General features: G+C 44.5%; 1 protein-coding gene across 10 annotated transcripts in view; it reads right to left on the bottom strand.

Annotated features, from left to right (window-relative positions):
• lrch3 (leucine-rich repeats and calponin homology (CH) domain containing 3) overlaps nucleotides 1-21,930 on the bottom strand; it is an 80,691-nt gene that overhangs the window by 29,782 nt on the left and 28,979 nt on the right. For 8 of the 10 annotated variants that reach the window (XM_070433946.1, XM_024014442.3, XM_070433947.1 and 5 more), the window contains exons 3-8: nucleotides 16,955-17,081; nucleotides 16,671-16,776; nucleotides 14,295-14,431; nucleotides 14,015-14,124; nucleotides 8,620-8,713; nucleotides 111-243 (exon numbers count right to left, since the gene is read on the bottom strand). In XM_070433946.1, coding sequence (XP_070290047.1) covers nucleotides 111-243; nucleotides 8,620-8,713; nucleotides 14,015-14,124; nucleotides 14,295-14,431; nucleotides 16,671-16,776; nucleotides 16,955-17,081 — 707 coding nt within the window. The remainder of the gene's footprint in view (nucleotides 1-110; nucleotides 244-8,619; nucleotides 8,714-14,014; nucleotides 14,125-14,294; nucleotides 14,432-16,670; nucleotides 16,777-16,954; nucleotides 17,082-21,930) is intronic. The other 2 variants (XM_070433945.1, XM_070433950.1) reach the window with 1 other exon arrangement.

Raw genomic sequence — 21,930 nt, 5'->3', positions numbered from 1 at the left:
GGAGTGGCAGGGAGTGAAATGCTAAACCAACAGACTGGTTCCCAAGCTAGAAAACCGTAGAATAATACTGGAAATACACTACAGTACAGTTCACACACAGACAGACATGCCTTGATTCTCACATGTGCCGTTGGTCACAGGATGGGAGCCAGACGCCCTGTGCTCCTCCCTCTCACGCCGCTGTCTCTGTTCTTTGGTGATCTCTGCCACACGCAGTGGCAGGTCCGACAACTCATCCGTGGGCTGTAGGTACACAAGGAATGAAAGAGAAAATGGATGGGAGAGGAATAAACACATGAATGGAGAGATTAGCTTCAACATAACTGTGAAATATTACACTACCTTGCAAACATAGAACCTTTGTGATGTCAACAACTACAGACCAGTATCCCTTCTTTCTTTTCTCTCCAAAACTCTTGAACGTGCCGTCCTTGGCCAACTCTCCTGCTATCTCTCTCAGAATGACCTTCTTGATCCAAATCAGTCAGGTTTCAAGACTAGTCATTCAACTGAGACTGCTCTTCTCTGTGTCACGGAGGCGCTTCCGCACTGCTAAACGCTAACCTCTCTCTCCTCTGCTCTCATCCTTCTAGACTATCGCTGCCTTCGATACTGTGAACCATAGATCCTCCTCTCCACCTCTCCGAGCTGGGCATCTCCGGCGCGGCCCACGCTTGGATTGCGTCCTACCTGACAGGTCGCCCTTAACAGGTGGCGTGCGAGAATCTGTCTCGCACGCACGTGCTCTCACCACTGGTGTCCCCCAGGGCTCTGTTCTAGGCCCCTCTCCTATTCTCGCTATACACCAAGTCACTTGGTCTTGTCATATCCTCACATGGCCTCTCCTATTTGCTATGCAGACGACACACAATTATCTTCTCCTTTCCCCCTCTGATACCAGGTGGGATCGCATCTCTGGATGTCTGGCAGACATATCAGTGTGGTGAGGATCACCACCTCAAGCTGAACTCGGCAAGACGGAGCTGCTCTTCCTCCCGGGAAGGACTGCCGTTCATGATCTCGCCATCACGGTTGACAACTCCATTGTGTCTCCTCCAGAGCGCTAAGAACTTGGCGTGATCCTGGACAACACCTGTCGTTCTCAACTCACATCAAGGCGGTGACCCGTTCTGTAGGTTCATGCTCCATACATTGCAGAGTACGACCCTGCCTCACACAGGAAGCGGCGGCAGGTCTAATCCAGGCCACTTGTCATCTCCCGTCTGGATTATTGAACTCGCTGTTGGCTGGGCTCTGCCTGTGCCATTAAACCCTACAACTCATCAGAACGCCGCAGCCGTCTGGTGTTCACTTCCAAGTTCTCTCACGTCACCCGCGCTCCTCCGCTCTCTCCACTGGCTTCCAGTTGAAGCTCGCATCCGCTACAAGACCATGGTGCTTGCCTACGGGAGCTGTGAGGGGAACGGCACTCCGTACCTTCAGGCTCTGATCAGGCCTTACACCCAAACAAGGGCACTGCGTTCATCCACCTCTGGCCTGCTCGCCTCCCTACCTCTGAGGAAGTACAGTTCCGCTCAGCCCAGTCAAAACTGTTCGCTGCTCTGGCCCCCAATGGTGGAACAAACTCCCTCACGACGCCAGGTCAGCGAGTCAATCACCACCTTCCGGAGACACCTGAAACCCCACCTCTTTAAGGAATACCTAGGATAAAGTAATCCTCCTAACCACCTCCCCCTTAAAAGAGTTAGATGCACTATTGTAAAGTGGTTGTTCCACTGGATTTCATAAGGTGAATGCACCAATTTGTAAGTCGCTCTGGATAAGAGCGTCTGCTAAATGACTTAAATGTAAATGTAAATGTAATTGCTCTTTGTTTCCATTCATGATAACTGACATGTGCACGTGTGTGGTGTAGGGCTGTGATGATTATGGAATTTTGGATCATGTATATAACCACAGTTGTCATCTTTGTTAAATGTTTTGAGCTTGTAATGCATCTTTGACAATTATCGACAACATAGCTTTGGAGACACCCCTGTCTTAAAATGTAATGGTTTTGACCTCTTGGWACTCAGTCGGTCTGTCATTTGGGGCGCACTAGAACCTTCAGCAGTGTAACTACATGTAAAACTTGATATGGAAAAGAGTTCCATGTAGTCATGGCTCTGTGTAGTACTGTACGTTTCCTGGAGTCTGTTCTAGACTTGGGGACTGTGAAGGGACAGCTTGAGGCATGTCTAGTATGCATGGGTGTCTGAGCTGTGTGCTAGTCGTTTGAATAGACAGCTGGGTGTGTTCAACCTCTAACCTCTGTCAATACCTCTAACAAAGACATGTAGTGATGCAGTCAATATCTTCCCTACTTTGAGCCAGGAGAGCCTGGCATGCACATCATTGATGTTCATTTTCTGTGTACATTTAAGGGTCAGACATGTTGCTCTGTTCTGGGCCAACTGTAAATTTGCCTATGTCCCTCTTTGTAGCACTTGACCATATGACTGGTCCAGGTGACAAAATTAGGGCCTGTAGGACTTATTTTGTTGATAGCAATGTCAAGAAAGAAGAGCAACGCTTTATTACGGACAGACTTCTCCCCATCTTAGCTACCATTGCATCAATATGTTTTGACCATGACAGTTTGCAATCCAGGGTTACACCAAGCAGTTGTCTGCTCAATTTCCATGTTATTCATTGCCAGATTTAATTGAGGTTTCGGGTTAAGTCAATAGTGTGTCCCAAATATAAAGCTTAGTACTAGTTTATTCGTTGCCACCCATTCTAAAACTGACTCTAGCTCTTTGTTAAGTGTTGCAGTGGTAACATGGTAATTTTGAGTCAGCAAATATACACACAGGCTTTACTTAGTGCAAGCAGTAAAGATAATCACCATTGTAGATGTCTTTACTTTGACAGTCATTTCTAAAGATTACAATTTATTTAATGTGATTAGTGATTAATTTGTTTCTGTTCCTTATTTTCAAAGCAGTTCAAATTGTATTTGTCACATGGGCCAAATACAACAGGTGTAGACCTTACAGTGAAATGCTTACTTACAGCCCTTAACCAACAATGCAGTTTTAATAAAATACCCCCCAAAAAAGCAAGATAAGAATAGCAAAAAATTAAAGAGCAGCAGTAAATAACAATAGCGGGGCTATATACAGGGGGTACCGGTACAGAGTCAATGTGTCAATGTTCGGGGGCACCTGTGGAGAGGTAATTGCGGTAGTTATGTACATGTAGGTAGAGTTAAAGTGGCTAAGCATAGATAATAACAGAGAGTAGCAGCAGCGGGGGGGAGCCATTTGATTAGCTGTTCAGGAGTCTTATGGCTTGGGGGTAGAAGCTGTTAAGAAGCCTTTTGGACCTAGACTTGGCTCACGGTACCTCTTGCCGTGCGGAAGCAGAGAGAACAGTCTATGACTAGGGTGGCTGGAGTCTTTGGATTTGTTGGGCCTTCCTGACAACGCCTGGTATAGAGATCCTGGATGGCAGGAAGCTTGGCCCCAGTGATGTACTGGGGCGTACGCACCACCCTCTGTAGTGCCTTGCAGTCGGAGGCCGGGCAGCTGCCATACCAGGCAGTGATGCAACTTGTTAGGATGCTCTCGATGGTGCAGCTGTAAACCTTTTGAAGATCTGAGGACCCATGGCAAATATTTTCAGTCTCCTGAGGGGGAATGAGTTTTGTCGTGCCCTCTTCACGACTGTCTTGGTGTGCTTGGACCATGTTAGTTTGTTGGTGATGTGGACGCCAAGGAACTTGAAGCTGCTCCACTACAGCCCCGTCGATGAGAATGGGGACGTGCTCGGTCCTCCTTTTCCTGTAGTCCACAATCATCTCCTTTCTCTTGATCACGTTGAGGGAGAGGTTGTTGTCCTGGCACCACACAGTCAGGTCTCTGACCTCCTCCCTATAGGCTGTCTCATCGTTGTCATCAGCAAACTTAATGATGGTGTTAGAGTCGTGCCTGGCTGTGCAGTCATGGGTTGACAGGGATTACAGAAGGGGCCTGAGCACGCACCCCTGAGGGGCCCCATGTGTTGAGGATCAGCATGGCGGATGTGTTGTTACCTACTTTTACCACCTGGGGGCAGCCCATCAGGAAGTCTTGGATCCAGTTGCAGAGGGAGGTGTTTACTCCCAGGGTCCTTAGTGTAACGGATGTGAAATGGCTAGCTAGTTAGCGGTGGTGCGCGCTAATAGCCTTTCAATCGGTGACGTCACTTGCTCTGAGACCTTGAAGTAGTGGTTCCCCTTGCTCTGCAAGGGCCGCGGCTTTTGTGGAGCGATGGGTAACGATGCTTCGTGGGTGACTGTTGTTGATGTGTGCAGAGGGTCCCTGGTTCGCGCCCGGGTCGGGGCGAGGGGATGGACTAAAGTTAAACTGTTACATTAGCTTAGTGATGAGCTTTGAGGGCATTATGGTGTTGAGGAGGGAAAGGGCAGTGTGGAGTGCAATAGAGATTGCATCATCTGTGGATCTGTTGGGGCGGTATTCAAATTGGAGTGGGTCTAGGGTTTCTGGGATAATGGTGTTGATGTGAGCCATGACCAGCCTTTCAAAGCATTTCACGGCTACAGGTGTGAGTGCTACGGGTCGGTAGTCATTTAGGCAGGTTACCTTCCTGTTCTCGGGCACAGGGACTATGGTGGTCTGCTTGAAACATGTTGGTATTACAGACTCGGACAGGGAGAGGTTGAAAATGTCAGTGAAGACACTTGCCAGTTGGTCAGCGCATGCTCAGAGTACACGTCCTGGTAATCCGTCTGGCCCAGCAGCCTTGTGAATGTTGACCTGTCAAGGTCTTACATCAGCTACGGAGAGCATGATCACACAGTCGTACGGAACAGCTGATGCTCTCAGGGATGTTTCAGTGTTACTTGCCTTGAAGCGAACATAGAAGTTATTTAGCTCGTCTGGTAGACTCGTGTCACTGTGCAACTCTCGGCTGTGCTTCCCTAATAGTTTTCAAGCCCTTCCACATCCGACGAGCGTCGGAGCCGGTGTAGTATGATTCGATCTTAGTCCTGTGTTGACGCTTTGCCTGTTTGATGGTTCGTCGGAGGGCATAGCGGGATTTCTTATAAGCTTCCGGGTTAGAGTCCCGCTCCTTGAAAGCAGCAGCTCAGTGACATTTTGACGGCCAACTAGCTGAAACATTTTGAGAGGGTTTATCTAATGTTCCTTTGTTAGATTTTAGCTCATCTTGATCTGGCTAGCATTAGTTGTTAATCTTATTGTTGTTGACGTACATAATTGACAGAGAGAGAGAGCCTACCTTTTCATGGTTGTTTGTTCAAAAGGACTGTAAAGTTGCCAAATGTAAGAGGACTCCCCTGGTATTTGCAGAAATCCATTCAGGTGTATTTTGTGGCTTTTGGCGAATGCATTCTAATGATCTAAAGTTGCGCTGTTGCTACTGTCTGTAAACACGCAGGCCTGTATGGCAAATGGCTTATTTGCATAAAGGCCTACTGCAGCTCTGATTGGCTATGGCGCACCGGTCTGCGTTGACTCCGGTCCATATTTACTGCAGTGTCTATTAATTGTTCAAACGCATGGCCGCTTTCCCACTCTATATTGCTATAGAATTTTCACAAATGCCTTGGTATATGTAATTCCCAAACATTCTAAGAATTAATGAACATTTTAAAATGACCATATCTAAGCGCTTGCATGTCCCAAAAAAAGAATGCTATTTTTTTCATTCTACATGGGGGTGTAATTTTAACAGATTTTAATAAGATTTCATGTGACTAAAATGCTGTCAGTTCCACTTTAAGGTCAACCCCGTTACGTGAACTGAACTCTCGTTTTAATATGGTGAAACCATACATTTTATAAACATTTATAAACATTGAACATCTAATAGAAATTATTAAAGATTTTTTTTACCAAGTTACACAACCCAAAAATTACTAGGAGGACCCAGAGTTACTTCTAATCTTACCCAAGTGCCTAACCGTGTGTGTGTGCCTTACCTAGTTGCCTGACCATCTTGTGGGTGTGTCTTACCTAGTTTGCCTGACCATCTGTGTGTGTGTGTTGTCGGTGTCTTACCTTAGTTGCCCTGACCATCTTGTGTGTGTGTGTGTGTGCCTTACCTGGTTGCCTGACCATCTTGGGTGTGTGTGTGTGTTTCTTACCTAGTTGCCTGACCATCTTGTGTGTGTGTGGTGTGTTCGTACCTAGTTGCCTGACATCTTGTGTGTGTGTGTGTGTGTCCTTACTAGTTGCCTGACCATCTTGTGTGTGTGTGTGTGTGCCTTACCTAGTTGCCTGACCATCGTGTGTGTGTGTGCCTTACCTAGTTGCCTGACATCTTGTGTGTGTGTGTGTACCAACCAAAAATTACTAGGAGGACCCAGAGTTACTTTTCTAATCTTACCCAAGTGCCTAACCGTGTGTGTGTGCCTTACCTTAGTTGCCTGACCATCTTGTGGGTGTGGTCTTACCTAGTTGCCTGACCATCTTGTGTGTGTGTGTGCCTTACCTAGTTGCCTGAATCTTGTGTGTGGTGTGTGTGGTCTTACCTAGTTGCTGACCATTCGTGTGTGTGTGGTCTTACCTAGTTGCCCTGACATGTGTGTGTGTGTGTGTCTTACCTAGTTGCCTGACCTATGTGTGTGTGGTGTCTTACCCTAGTTTGCCTGACCATGTGTGTGTGTGTGTGTGTGTGTGTGTGTGTGTGTGGTGTGTGTGTCTTACTAGTGTTGCCTGCCATCTTGGTGTGTGGTGTGTGTGTGTGTGTTTCCTAGTTGCCTGACCATCTTGTGTGTGTGTGTGTGTCTTACCTAGTTGCCTGGCCCATCTTGTGTGGTGTGTGTGTGTGTGTCTTACCTAGTTGCCTGACCATTTGTGTGTGTGTGTGTGTGTGTGTTCTTACCTAGTTGCCTGACCATCTTGTATGTTTGTGGTCTTTACCTTGTTGCCCTGACCATCTTGTGTGTGTGTGTGTGTGTGCTTACCTAGTTTGCCTGACCATCTTGATGTGGTGTCTTACAATCTTGTGTGGTGTGTGCCTTACCTATTGCCTGACCGTCGTGTGGTGTCTTACGATAGTTGTCCTGACCGATTTTGTGTGTGTGTGCTTCCTAGTTTCCTGAACCGATCTTGTGTGTGTGTGTGGTGTGTGCTTTAGTTGCCTGGACCATCTTGTGTGTATGTCTTACATAGTTGCCTGACCATCTTCTGTGTGTGGTGTGTGTGTGTCTTTACCGTAGTTGCACCTGACCATCTTGAGTGGTGTGTCTACCATCTGTGTGTGTGTGTTCTTACTAGTTGCCTGACCATCTTGTGTGTGTGTATGTGTCTTAACCTAGTTGCCTGACCATCTGTGTGTGTGTCTTACCACCTTGTATGTTGTGTCTTACCTAGTTGCCTGACCATCTTGTGTGTGTGTGCCTTACCTAGTTGCCTGAGGGTTGTGTGGTGTGTGTGCTTACTAGTTGCTGACCATCGTGTGAGTGTGTGTGTTTGTCTTACCATCTTGTATGTTTGTGTCTTCTAGTTGCTGACATCTTGTGTGTGTGTGTCTTCTACGCTAGTTGCCGTTACATCTTGTGTGTGTCTTACCTAGTTGCCTGACCATCTTGTATGTTTGTGTCTTACCTTGTTGCCTGCCCATCTTGTGTGTGTGTGTCTGTGCCTTACCTAGTTGCCTGACCATCTTGTGTGTGTGTCTTACATAGTGTGCTGACCATCTTCTGTGTGGTTGTGTGTGTGTCTTACCTAGTTGCCTGACATTCTTGTGTGTGTTCTACTTAGTTGCCTGATCATCTTGTGTGTGTGAGTGTGTGTGTCTTACCTAGTTTGCCTGACCATCTTGTGTGTGTGGTGTGGTGTGTCTTACCTAGTTGCCTGACCATCTTGTGTGTGTGTGTGTGTGCGCTTACCTAGTTGCCTGACCATGTTGTGTGTGTGTGTGTCTTACCTAGTTGCCTGACCATTGTGGGTGGTGTGTGTGTTGCCTACATCTTGTGTGTGTCTTACTAGTTGCCCTGCCTCTTGTATGTTTGTGTCTTACCGTTGTTGCCTGATTTCTCTTGTGTGTGTGTCTGTCTTACCTAGTTGCCTGACATCTTGTGTGTGTGTCTTATAGTTTGCCTGACCATCTTCTGTGTGTGTGGTGTGTGGTGTCTTACCGTAGTTGCCTGACATTCTTGTGTGTGTCTTACCTAGTTGCGCTGACCATCTTTTGTGTGTTGAGGTGTGTGTGTCTTACCTAGTTGCCTGACCATCTTGTGTGTGTGTGTGTGTGCCTTACCTAGTTGCTGACCATGTTGTGTGTGTGTGTGCTTACCTAGTTGCCTGACCATCTGTGTAGTGTGTGTGTTGTGTGCTCTTACCTAGTTGCCTTACCATCTTGTGGGTGTGTCTTACCTAGTTGCTGACCATCTTGTAGTGTGTTGTGTCTTACCTTGTTGCTGACCATCTTGTGTGTGTGTGCTGTGGCCTTACCTAGTTGCCTGACCATCTTGTGTGTTGTGTCTTACATAGTTGCTGACATTCTTCCTCTGGTGTGTGTGTGTCTTACCTAGTTTGCCTGACATTTCTTGTGTGTGTCTTACCTAGTTGCCTGACCATCTTGTGTGTGTGTCTTACCTAGTTGCCTGACCATCTTGTGTGTGTGTGTGTGTGTGTGCATTCTCACCTCGTTGCCTGACCATCTCTTGTCTCCACTGTCCACGCTGTTGAAGCCAGAGTCCAGTGCGCCATATGGCCGGCCAGGGTACAGCTCCTCCACACTAAGAGTACAGAAGATAAGATCAACTTTAAGATCACCTTGAGAACAGGACGTGGGTCAAAACACAAAGTCAAATGCTTTCAAACACTTCAGCTGCGCTTTACTTTTAGTCATGCAGAGATCACAGTTTATTTTGCAGATGAGCCCTGCATGAACACATCAATAAACATTACACTATACAAACACAATATATCAACAGGAAACAAAACCAAAACCAAAACCAAAACCAAAACCAAAAGCAAAACACAATAATTTGAAACAAAGCAATTTATTGAGTTGCAGTACAAGTGCAAAATTAAGGAAGTCACTTGACCCAGGTACCTTGTGTGTCACTGAGGAGTGGATAAGTCTGTCTGTCAGAGTATGGGGACAGCGACAGTATCTACTAGAGGTCGACCGATTAATCAGAATGGCCGATTAATTGGGGCCGATTTCAAGTTTTCATAACAATCGGAAATCGTTAAATTTTGGACGCCGTTTTTGCAGTTTTTTTTTTTTTAAAACACCTTTATTTAACTTGGCAAGTCAGTTAAGAACACATTCTATTTTCAATGACGGCCTAGGAACGGTAGGTTAACTGCCTTGTTCAGGGGCAGAACAACAGATTTTTACCTTGTCAGCTCAGGGATTCAGTCTTGCAACCTTACGGTTAACTAGTCCAACGCTCTAACCACCTGCCTCACGAGGAGCCCGCCTGTTACGCGAATGCAGTAAGAAGCCAAGGTAAGTTGCTAGCTAGCATTGTTGCTAGCTAGCATTAAACTTATCTTATAAAAAACAATCAATCATAATCACTAGTTATAACAACACATGGTTGATGATATTACTAGATTATCTAGCATATCCTGCGTTGCATATAATCGATGCGGTGCGCATTCGCGAAAAAGGACTGTCGTTGCTCCAACGTGTACCTAACCATAAACATCAATGCCTTTCTTAAAATCAATACACAGAAGTATATATTTTTAAACCTGCATATTTAGATAAAAGAAATCTAGGTTAGCAGGCAATATTAACCAGGTGAAATTGTGTCACTTCTCTTGCGTTCATTGCACGCAGAGTCAGGGTATATGCAACAGTTTTGGCCGCCTGGCTCATTGCGAACTAATTTGCCAAGATTTTACGTAATTATGACATAACATTGAAGGTTGTACAATGTAACAGGAATATTTAGACTTATGGATGCCACCCGTTCGATGAAATACAGAACGGTTCCGTATTTCACTGAAAGAATAAATGTTTTGTTTTCGAGATGATAGTTTCCAGATTCGACCATATTAATGACCTAAAGGCTCGTATTTCTGTGTGTTATTATGTTATAATTAAGTCTATGATTTGATACAGTCTGACTGAGCGATGGTGGGCACCAGCARGCTCGTAAGCATTCATTCAAACAGCACTTTCGTGCGTTTTGCCAGCAGCTCTGCTGTTTATCAATTCAAGCCTATCAACTCCCGAGATTAGGCTGGTGTAACCAATGTTAAATGGCTAGGTAGTTAGCGGGGTGCGCGCTAATAGCTAATGACAATGCAAAAAATTAAATTGTTAATTTATACGTTTTCAGACCCTTTGCTATGAGACTAAGGTGCATCCTGTTTCCATTGATGATCCTTGAGATGTTTCTACAACTTGGTTGGAGTCCACTTGAGGTAAATTCAATTGATTGGACATGATTTGGAAAGGCACACACCTGTCTATATAAGGTCCCATAGTTGCATATCAGAGCAAAAACCAAGCCATAAGGTTGAAGGAATTGTCCATAGAGCTCCGAGACAGAATTGTGTCGAGGCACAGATCTGGGGAAGGGTAATAAAAAATGTCTGCCGCATTGAAGGTCCCCAAGAACACAGTGGCCTCTATCATACTTAAATGGAGGAAGTTTAGAACCACCAAGACTCTTCCTAGAGCTGGCCGCCTGGCCAAACTGAGCAATCAGGGGAGAAGGGAGGTGTCCAAGTACTCGATGGTCAGTGACAGTTCCAGAACTCATCTGTGGAGATGGGTGAACTTTCCAAAAGGACAACCATCTCTGCAGCACCACCAATCAGGTCTTTATGGCAGGAATGGTGCCAGGTTTCCTCCAGATGTAACACTTGGCATTCAGGCCAAAGACCTCAATCTTGGTTTCATCAGACACGAGAATCTTGTTTCTCATGGTCTGAGAGACCTTTAGGTGCCTTTTAACAAACTCCAAGCGGGCTGTCATGTGCTTTTTACTGAAGAGTGGCTTCCGTCTGGCCACTCTACCATAAAGGCCTGATTGGTGGAGTGCTGCAGAGATGGGAGAACCTTCCAAAAGGACAACCATCTCCACAGATGAACCCTGGAGCTCTGTCAGAGTGATTATCGGGTTCTTGGTCACCTTCCCAACTGAGGCCCTTCTCCCCCGATTGCTCAGTTTGGCCGGGCAAACAGCTCTAGGAAGAGTCAACTGTGGGACCTTAGACAGGTGTTTGTGTGCCTTTCCAAATCATGTCCAATCAATTGAATTTACAACAACAGGTGGACTCCAATCAAGTTGTAGAAACATCTCAAGGATGATCTATGGAAACAGGAGGCACCTGAGCTCAATTTCGAGTCTCATAGCAAAGGGTCTTAATACTTACGTAAAAAGTATTTGTTAATTTTATTTGTAATACATTTGCAAAAAATTCTAAACTGTTTTCGCTTTGTCATTATGAGGTATTGTGTGTAGATTGATGAGGCAAAACACTTATTTAATAGATTTTAGAATTAGGCTGTAATGTAACAAAAATGGGGAAAAAGGGAAGGGGTCTGAATACTTTCCAAATGCATTGTATGCAAAAAAAGAAACATCCTCACTGTCAACTGTGTTTATTTTCAGCAAACTTAACATGTGTAMATATTTGTATGAACATAGGATTCATGAACTGAGATAAACTGAACAAGTTCCACAGACATGTGACTAACAGAAATGGAATCATGTGTCTCTGAACAAAAGGGGGGTCAAAATCAAAAGTAAGTCAGTATGTGGTGTGGCCACCAGCTGCATTAAGTACTGCAGTGCATCTCCTCCTCATGGACTGCACCAGATTTGCCAGTTCTTGCTGTGAGGATGTTACCCCACTCTTCCACCAAGGCACCTGCAAGTTCCTGGACATTTCTGGGGGGAATGGCCCTAGCCCTCACCCTCCGATCCAACAGGTCCCAGACGTGCTCAATGGGATTGAGATCTGGGCACTTCGCTGGCCATGGCAGAACACTGACATTCCGGTCTTGCAGGAAATCACGCACATAGCGAGCAGTATGGCTGGTGGCATTGTCATGCTGGAGGGTCATGTCAGGATGAGCCTGCAGGAAGGGTACCACATGAGGGAGGAGGATGTCTTCCCTGTAACGCACAGCATTGAGATTGCCTGCAATGACAACAAGCTCAGTCCGATGATGCTGTGACACACCGCCCCAGACCATGACGGACCCTCCACCTCCAAATCGATCCCGCTCCCGAGTACAGGCATCGGTGTAACACACATTCCTTCGACGATAAACGCGAATCTGACCATCACCCCTGGTGAGACAAAAGCTTGACTCGTCAGTGAAGACCACTTATTGCCTTTCTGGTCCAGCGACGGTGTGTTTGTGCCCATTGGTGAAGTTGTTGCCGGTGATGTCTGGTGAGGACCTGCCTTACTACAGGCTAACAAGCCCTCAGTCTAGCCTCTCTCAGCCTATTGCGGAGTCTGAGCACTGATGGAGGGATTGTGCGTTCCTGGTGTAACTCGGGCACTTGTTGTTGCCATCCTGTACCTGTCCCGCAGGTGTGATGTTTGGATGTACCGATCCTGTGCAGGTGTTGTTACACTTGGTCTGCCACTGCGAGGACGATCAGCTGTCTGTCCTGTCTCCCTGTAGCGCTGTCTTAGGCATCTCACAGTACGGACATGGCAATTTATTGCCCTGGCCACATATGCAGTCCTCATGCCTCCTTGCAGCATGCCTAAGGCACGTTCACGCAGATGAGTAGGGACCCTGGGCATCTTTCTTTTGGTGTTTTTCAGAGTAAGTAGAAAGGCCTCTTTAGTGTCCTAAGTTTCCATAACTGTGACCTTAATTGCCTACCGTCTAAGCTGTTAGTGTCTTACCGACCGTTCCACAGGTGCATGTTCATTAATTGTCTATGGTTCATTGAAAAAGCATGGGAAACAGTGTTAAAACCCTTTACAAGGAAGATCTATGAAATTATTTGTATTTTTACAAATTATCTTTGAAGACAGGGTCCTGAAAAAGGGAGGTTTGTTTTTTTGCTGAGTTTATTATGTGACTGAAGGGAAAAGGTGTGTGTGTAAAACTGTACTAGGGTGACTATGCAGGTCTGAATAAATAAACTTGTGAGTTGCGTGGCTAGCTTATGTTACTTTGCGCATCTTGTCTTCGGTGTCATAAACATTCCTTGGTTCATGCCTGAGCCTGGTAAAGAAATGAGGGGCCGTCATGACCTCCTCCTTTAAACTATTTGGCAGAACGCCCAGAACATGTTCTTTAAGTTAAGATAGGAGACGGTGCCAGAAATGCCGGAACCAACTCTATGAAATATGCCTATATAAAGGGAACTAAACGGGACTGCCAGGTTAGTGCTCCTGACAGACGTTCACTATGGTGCATCAAGTTTGTTGGAACCTCTCCAGCGCACTGATAATAAACAATGATTCATTTAAGTTTGACTGAGTGTCCCTGTGTAAGAATGTCCACAACACCTACCTGTCGCAAAACTTTTTGAAATGGAAAATTATTTACAAGGACATGTAGAGTTTTCTTATTGGACAAATTCAGGTTGGTCCCTCCCTGTTTTGACCTGCTTGGTTTCTACGAAATACACCCCTGGGATCCAGTGAGCATGATTCATTTTGTATATCTGAGTGTTTGCAAGGTTGTTGTTATGGTACCTCCCATTCTCAACTCAATGGATAAACTATCCCTTTCAGCTGTGCTGCCCTCATAAACTCTACCCACCTTTCTACCTTTTCTTTTTAACACTCCCTCACTTCCCATTGATCTCAATTTCTATCTCTCCTCCCCAAACAGTTTCTAGTAAAGTACCTATTAACATTTACAGAGGGCTCTGAGAAAGCATGAGAGATTGTAGAGCAAAAAATATAACAATTGTGAGGGAGAGATTAAAGTAGAGATACTGACAGAAAAAGACAGGAGCAGGGAGATGTAGAGGAAAGAGTGCCCCCTCTTTCTGCCTCTCTCCAGCTGTTCCTCTGCACACAGCTGCTTCCAAGACTGGCTTCTGCCTTATTATTGGCAGTGGAAGCGTGTGTGTGCAAGTGTGTCTCACCAGGATCCGAAGGGGATGGGTCTCCTGTCGTAGTCTGGGAGCTCAGGTGTAGTCTTGTTGGCCTCATTGTTCAGATACTTAAATATATGGATCATCCCCTTTATACAAATCTGGGAATGACAGGGAAAGAAACACATGATAGACAATAGAAGGAACAGTTTCACTAGGTTATATTAACACGTGTGGTGCAGGTCAACTGGAGTCAAGCTGAGAGTGTTTCCTAGTCACTGACTAGGAGCAAAAGGTGTGTTTGTATAGTCAGACTGTGTGCGTGTGTTACCTGTGCAGGTGGGTTCTGTAGTGGGTTGTTGTCCAGCACGATGCTCTGTAGGTGGCGCAGGTTGCGGTAACACACAGGGATGGATGTCACCTTGTTACAAGAGAAGTCCAGACGCACCAGGGGCAACTCAGACAGCTCTGTATGGACATAGGACACACAGGTTAACTTTAATCCCCTAGAGTCCATGTCTCCAATGCTTCCCACAGTTGTCAAGTTAGCTGGATGCCCTTTGGGTGGTGAACCATTATTGATACACACGGGAGACTGTTGAGCATTAAAAAAACAGCAGCGCTGCAGTTCTTGACTCTCAAACCGGTGCACCTGGAACCTCCTACCAGTTCAAAAGGCACTTAAATATTTTGTCTTGCCCATTCATCCTCTGAATGGCACACATACACAATCCATGTCTCAATTGTCTCAAGGCTTAAAAATCCTTCTTAAACCCCCCCTTCATCTACACTGAATGAAGTGGATTTAACAAGTTACATCAATAAGGGATCAGATTTCACCAAGTCATTATATGTCATAAAAACAGCAGGGGCTCTTACTGTTTTCTATACTCAGTGTTAATGGATTTAGTTTAGTGCCCAAAAAAGGGGGGTTAAATATGGGTAAACTAAATCCTGATCTTTGTTATTTAACCCCCCCCTGCCCCCAACGTGTGTTGTCAAGCGCTAACATGCCAGATTTATCTAATCAAGCAATTATGGTATTCTTTTTTATTCTCGAAATATACTTTTGTGTGTGGTCCAGGTGGTTGTGTATGTGTATGTGTGTCAGTGGAGGACCATCCTCCTCAGTGAATGTAATACAAAATAAATTGTATAGCATTTAGCAAAAAGTTTTCCTTTTTAGATAAAACTATACTAAATATAATCACGTCATCAAATAACTGATTAAAAAACATTATTTTGCAAAGAAGGTCAACAGTAGCCTCAACAGCACGCATTAAGGTAGCACCATGGTGTTGACGGAAGACAGCTAGCTCCCGTCCTCCTCTGGGTACATTGACTTCAATACAAAACCTAGGAGGCTCATGGTTCTCACCCCCTTCCAGACTTACGCAGTAATTATGACAACTTCCGGAGGACGTCCTCAAGCTTATCAGAGCTCTTGCAGCATGAACCGACATGTTGTCCACCCAAACAAAGGATCAGAGAATTAATCTAGTACTGAAAGCATAAGCTACAGCTAGCTAGCACTGCAGTGTATACAATTTGATTTATTTTACCTTCATTTATCTAGGCAAGTCAGTAAAGAACAAATTCTTATTTTCAATGACGGCCTAGGAACAGTGGGTTAACTGCCTTGTTCAGGGGCAGAACGACAGATTTTTACCTTATCAGCTCGGGGATTCGATCTAGCAACCTTCCGGTTACTAGTCCAACGCTCTAACCACTAGGCTACTAGTCCAATGGTTACTAGTCCAATGCTCTAACCACCGTCCCACCGCACCAAAATGTGGTGAGTAGTTGACTCAAAACAGAGAGAAAGACAATCGTTTTGAACTAATTCATTTCTTCCAGAATTAAGAAGAAGCAAGTGRGAAATAGAGAGATTGAAAGTGAAAAAAAGCAGCTAACTAGTTCAGCCTACTGAAACACCCTGCTCAAACAGAGGGATGCTATGTTAGCTAGTTGGCTATGACTAACCAACAACACTGGAACTCTTCCAAGTCAAGGTAAGCTTTTGGTTTTACGAATTTATTGCCACCGAGGCCCGCCGGTGTAACTGCTTACTGACTTACTAACGTTACTGCATGATTGTGGCGGGTTTACTAACACATTAGTTATATTACCTATGGTGACTATGACGTTACTTTCGCTAATATGGTGACAACGACGTAGGCTGTTTGTAGAGGTTTGGCTGAGAAAGTTTATTTTCCTCGCCTGGTCACATACAGCTGATTTGTTGTGCATTGAAGTCCTCAAGCGAAGGGAAGATGAATACAACGTGGCTGTTATGAGAGTGAACTCTATTCATTCCGCCGATTCTGTTGAAAAACGTTTCTTAAACAGAAGCAAACAGACCGAAACGGGGATAAACATATCCGAATTTGTCAAGTAGAAACTCTTTTGCAACTGTTGGACTAATGATTACACCCTATATCAGCTAGATGCAGGCAAGAGTGTGGAAAGCGGTATTCAATGTCACTGTCACCTCAAATTGTCTCTCGGCCTGTGTGCACATACGTTGTACTGGGTGAATGGAATATGAATGGGGGCCATCCAACATGCTGTAATAGAAATAAGGCCATGCTCATAAAAAAATCCTCATCTTAAACGACACTGAGCGCCACTGGTGTGTGTGTGTGTGTGTGTGTTGAGCAGTGCAGACACTGCGTCGGGCCAGGTGGTTGAGTGTGTGTGTGTTGACCTGGGGGCAAGCGGGCCAGGTGGTTGCGGCGGATGTTAAGGTCTCGCAGCGAGTCCAGTCGACCAACCTGAGGAGGCAGTGTCTGGATCTCATTACAACTCACGTCCTGGAGAGAGGGATGAGGAGAGAGGAGATTAAAAGGATGGCCTGGTTAAACGGTAATCAAACCACAACACAAAGACTACCAATAAGGGGGGAAAAAAACGGGAAAATCAACATGGTGGTTTTGACACGAAAACCCACGGCCAATTAAGCCCTAACTGTGTGCGTCTGTCTATACTGACCAGTTCTGTGAGCTGTAGTAGTTGGCCCAGCTCTTCGGGAAGGGAGACCAGCTTGTTGTTACAGGCGATCAGGACTTTCAATGGCAGACTGCACACCGGGCTGGGCAGGGTCGACAACTGGTTTCGACTGAAATCCRGATGAAAAAAAGACCAACAGGAGAGAGGGCGGAGAGAAAATTTAAGAGATGTTTTTGACTAAAGCTTAGTRAATTTATGTCCATTCAAATAGTTGTGATGGTGGATGTTTTCTTAAGTGTACTGGCAAGATGGCAAATGTTGATTATTATTAAACAAAGTTACAATGTTCAATGATGTTCTTGACATTCTATTGCTATTGTCTGGGAATACTTACAACCAAAAAGGTTGATGTTACAGACCAAAAATCTTTCAACCCTGTTTATCAGATATGTTGTGCCGTTTTTCTATGCCCAAAACAGATCGCTTTAATATTGGTTTATGAATGAACATGGGTGTCATTCCAAATGACACACTATTCCATATTTAGTGCTCTACTTTTATAGGGAATAGGGTGCCTTTGGGATGCTGACCATCTGTTTTAGGCATTACGCATCTTTACGCAGGTGTGTGTAGTATGCATGCATAGGCCGTCTTTATACGGTTAAGTGTACAAGTGTTATGTCGTGGGAAATTGCAAGATTATGTTATAATGCTTGTATTGCATAATATGTTTATGTGATATACGTGTCTATTATAATGTATTTCTTTGGACTCTAGTGTTGGCAGTTGCATTTCTTCCCTCAGCTGGGGCTCAGTCACTTGGGGCCCAGAGAGGGGAGAGGTCAGGCTTGTCTTTCACATATCCCTGGTGCTATGCAGAATATCAGAAAGGGAAGAGGACAGGATGGAACATTGTCTTCATATGTGAATGTATCTGTTAAACCATGTGAAGGTATGGCGTGATTAAGGGGGAACCAATTACTTGTCTCCACAATGTCTGTGCGCAAGTCACTCCCTCCTTTGGCATTGGGGGAGGTGTATGTCCTCTCTGATGTTGCACTTATCCTGGGATAGTGTATGACCTAGAGGCTCACTCCCCTCAGTGAGCTTGTCCAGGAGTGGGGTCAAGGGGGGGTTTACTTGAGATGGGCATATCTAGAGTTGACAATTGATTTGCGCCATTGGATGAGATGGTGTTTTTGTGCTATGAAGTACCAAGAACGGGATTAGAACCTCGTYTTAGGGACCAAACTGAACAAAAATGTATAGCGAATGTTATCTGGCTATGGGATACTCCTTTCTCAATTATAAAGTCCCTTTGTGAAGTGCTCCTAATATCTGTGGTTCGTCATGTAGGTTGAGAGGGGTGTATCGTGGCTATTAAAGATCTCTGTACTTTTGTGTTGTTAGAAATGGTGCCTCATTGAAAGTCAAATTCTATTGCAAAGCTCTTATTATTAAAGTAGTTAATGTAGTTTAAGTATAACTCTGACTGGTGTGTGAAGTTTGTAACTCTACTCATTTGGTAATGCAGAAATTAACTACCACGTGTCAAATTTGTAAATAGATGTGTACATCAGAATTTACTCTACTGTGTGTTTATCACCATATGTTCAGGTATGCGAGGGCCTGAGTGTCAATGGTGGAAAAAGTACTCAACTGTCATACTTGAGTAAAAGTAATAGAAAATGACTCAATTAAAAGTGAGTCAACCAGTGAAGCACTACTTGACTAAAAGTATCTGGTTTTAAATGTACTTAAGTGTAATGGTGGAGAAAGTACTCAACTGTGAATTTTATAAAAGCCATACATAAAATTCCTTATATTAAGCAAACCGGACAACACAATGTTCTTTTTATTTATGGACAGACAGGKGCACACAAACACTCAGACATAATTTACAAACACAGTATTTGTGTTAAGTGAGTCTGCCAGATTAGAGACAGTAGGGATGACAACGTGTTCTATTGATATGGACCATATTGCTGTAATGCCTGAGCAGTTTGATGGGGTTGAGGTCAGGCTCTGAGCAGGCCAGTCAAGTTCTTCCACACTGATCTTGAAAAAAACTATTTCTGTATGGACCCCATTTTGTGCACGGGGGCATTGTCATGCTGAAACTGGAAAGGGCCTTCCCCAAACTGTTGCCACAAAGTTGGAATCACAGAATCATCTAGAATGTCATTGTACGCTGTCGCGTTAAGATGTCCCTTCACTGGAACTAAGGGGCCTAGCCCGAACCATGAAAAAAAGCCACAGACCATTATTCCTCCACCAAACTTTACAGTTGGAACTATGCATTGGAGCAGGTAGCGTTCTCCAGGCATCCGCCAAACCCAGATTCATCCATCAGACTGCCAGATGGTAAAGCGTGATTTATCACTCCAGAGTCCAATGGCCGCAAGCTTTACACCACTCCAGGTGACACTTGTGCGGCTGCTCAGTCATGGAAACCCATTTCAGGAAGCTCCCGACGAACGGTTCTTGTGCTGACGTTGTTTCCAGAGGCAGTTTGGAACTCGGTAGTGAGTGTTACAACATAGGACATGCTTCAGCGGTCCTGTTCTGTGAGCTTGTGTGGCCTACCACTTTGCTCCTTGACGTATCCACTTCACAATAAAAGCACTTACAGTTGACCCGGGCAGCTCTAGCAGGGCAGAAATTTGACAAACTGACTTGTTGTAAAGGTGGCATCCAATGACGGTGCCATGTTATAAGTCATTGAGCTTAAATAGCAGAATCCACTCATTTGAAGAGGTGTCCACATACACTATATATACAAAAGTATTTCACATTGGTTTAGATGGTACAATGACGCTCTACACCAGGGTTCGTTCATCAACTAGGTTTGGCCTTGGGCCAAATGTTTTCTGAGCTAATAGTCGGTGGGCCAGAACATAATTAGCATATAATATTAGCACAATTAATAGGCCTACTCTACATATTGTGTAGACTTACACTACATTTTTAACACTTCTGACGAGAACATAAATTCAATGGCAATAATTTTTTTATGATTACACAAAAAAATTATTCTCAAGCATCAAAAGATGGAGAATAAAAATCGAAGTTTAAGGAATGTATGGTTTAATTTTTAAAATATKAACAATAATTTAATCTTTCAGCCGATATAAGACACTTAAATCTACCAAAATTTGTTGTTTCTCTAAAATCTGCGATCAGGCGCTGCACGATTTACAGCGGTCCCGTTGACAGGACGCTGATCCCTAAGAAGCTAGCAAGAGGAAATTTTAATCTCAAGTATCAAAAGGTGGAGAATAAAAATCGACATTTAAGGGTTGAATGGACAGCGATACGCATTCATCTTACCACCTTTCTCCAATGCAAAGTCTGTGGGTTATTTGCAATGAAAATGTTGTTTGCAAAGAATTCAATCTCATAAATCATTATGAATCTAAGCGTGGTACTTTCAGTGGTCTTCCCACGCCAGAGAGAGGCATGATGTAGAAAAATGTAAGAGTTAACACACAGAAGCAGAATCCTCCTTTGTGGCCTGACCCAACAACAGAAGGTCACAAGTGCCTCCATTAAAAGCGTCCTGGGTTCTAACCAAACACAACATGCCCTTCACAGACGTGGAGGTGTTTAAAAAGTGCATGGGTGACAGCTTTGGTGGAATTGGCTACAGACAAGTCTATGAATAGTATAATTGAGACTGTCAAACAGGGGCCCCTGTCTGCATCAACAGCATGCCGCCACGTCCATGCACTGGTGGATGATGTGCATAGGATTGTTCTGGAGGGGCTCAATCAGGTTGATCATTTTCCCCTGGCTATTGAACACTGATGTAGCACAGTTGTGTGTATATGTCCGTTAATTAGATTATTTTTCAATTTCTTAAAGAACATTAGACCAGTACCATTGTAATTTCAAACATGCCCATAAATGTGTTAGGGTGCCTGTATAACTTCTACATTTAAGACACTGAGGACGAGGGGGGGCTAAAAACATGTCTGCGATTCTGGGATTGGGTAGAGTAGTCGTTGTAAAATATTCATTTTCAATAGGGATATTCTACCCAACCATGAAATCAGAGTAGAGTTCCAGCGCTCCAGATCCTGTCTTATTGTGTCAAATAAGGGAACAAAATTAGCTTTATACTTTTGCTGGAATTTGGGAGTTACGAATATACCCAGATTCATAAAACCTGAAGGAGACCATTTAAAAGGAAATGGGGGAGCGGTAGTAGGTACAGAGCTAAGACTACCAAGTGGCATAGACTCTGATTTTGTTAAATTAATCTTGTAGCTTGAAAATACACTGAATAATTCAATAATATTAACAAGAGATGTAATTGAAGTCTCGGGGCTCGAGATGAATATCAAAACATCAGCATACAAGCTTATTTTTTGACGAACGTCACCAATGAGCAGACCCTGTATAGCAGGCGTTACTCTGATGGCCTCGGCCAATGGTTCCATTCTGAGCGCAAACAGGAGAGGGGAATAAGGATAGGCCTCTCTGGTACCTCGGTGTGTGGAGAAGCTATTAGACCTTAGTAAGGCTAGCAGCCTTCGTTGGTAGTCTTGAATAACATTAAAATACGCCTGACATTATTACATCAGTTAAAGCCCTTAACGAAGCCAGTTTGGTCCCCTTTTACAATTAAAAAATCTAATCAAATGCTATTGGTCACAGATGTTATTGCGAGTGTAGCGAAATGCTTGTGTTTCCAGCAGTAAAGCCCGAAAGGATGCTCTCAACGGTGCATCTGTAAAAGTTTGTGAGGGTTTTAGGTGACAAGCCAAATGTAGTCAGCCTCCTGAGGTTGAAGAGGCGCTATTGCGCCTTCTTCACCACACTGTCTGTGTGGGTGGACCATTTCAGTTTGTCTGTGATGTGTACGCCGAAGAACTTGAAGCTTTACACCTTCACTGTGATCCCGTTGATGTGGTTAGGGGGGTGCTCCCTCTGCTGTTTCCTGACGTCAACGATCAGCTCCTATGTTTTGTTGAAATTGGGTGAAAGGTTATTTTCCTGGCACCACAGTCCCAGGG

This window comes from Salvelinus sp. IW2-2015, linkage group LG22 (assembly GCF_002910315.2).
Source record: "Salvelinus sp. IW2-2015 linkage group LG22, ASM291031v2, whole genome shotgun sequence".
NCBI lineage: Eukaryota > Metazoa > Chordata > Actinopteri > Salmoniformes > Salmonidae > Salvelinus > Salvelinus sp. IW2-2015.
This window is presented reverse-complemented; position numbering and strand designations above follow the sequence as displayed.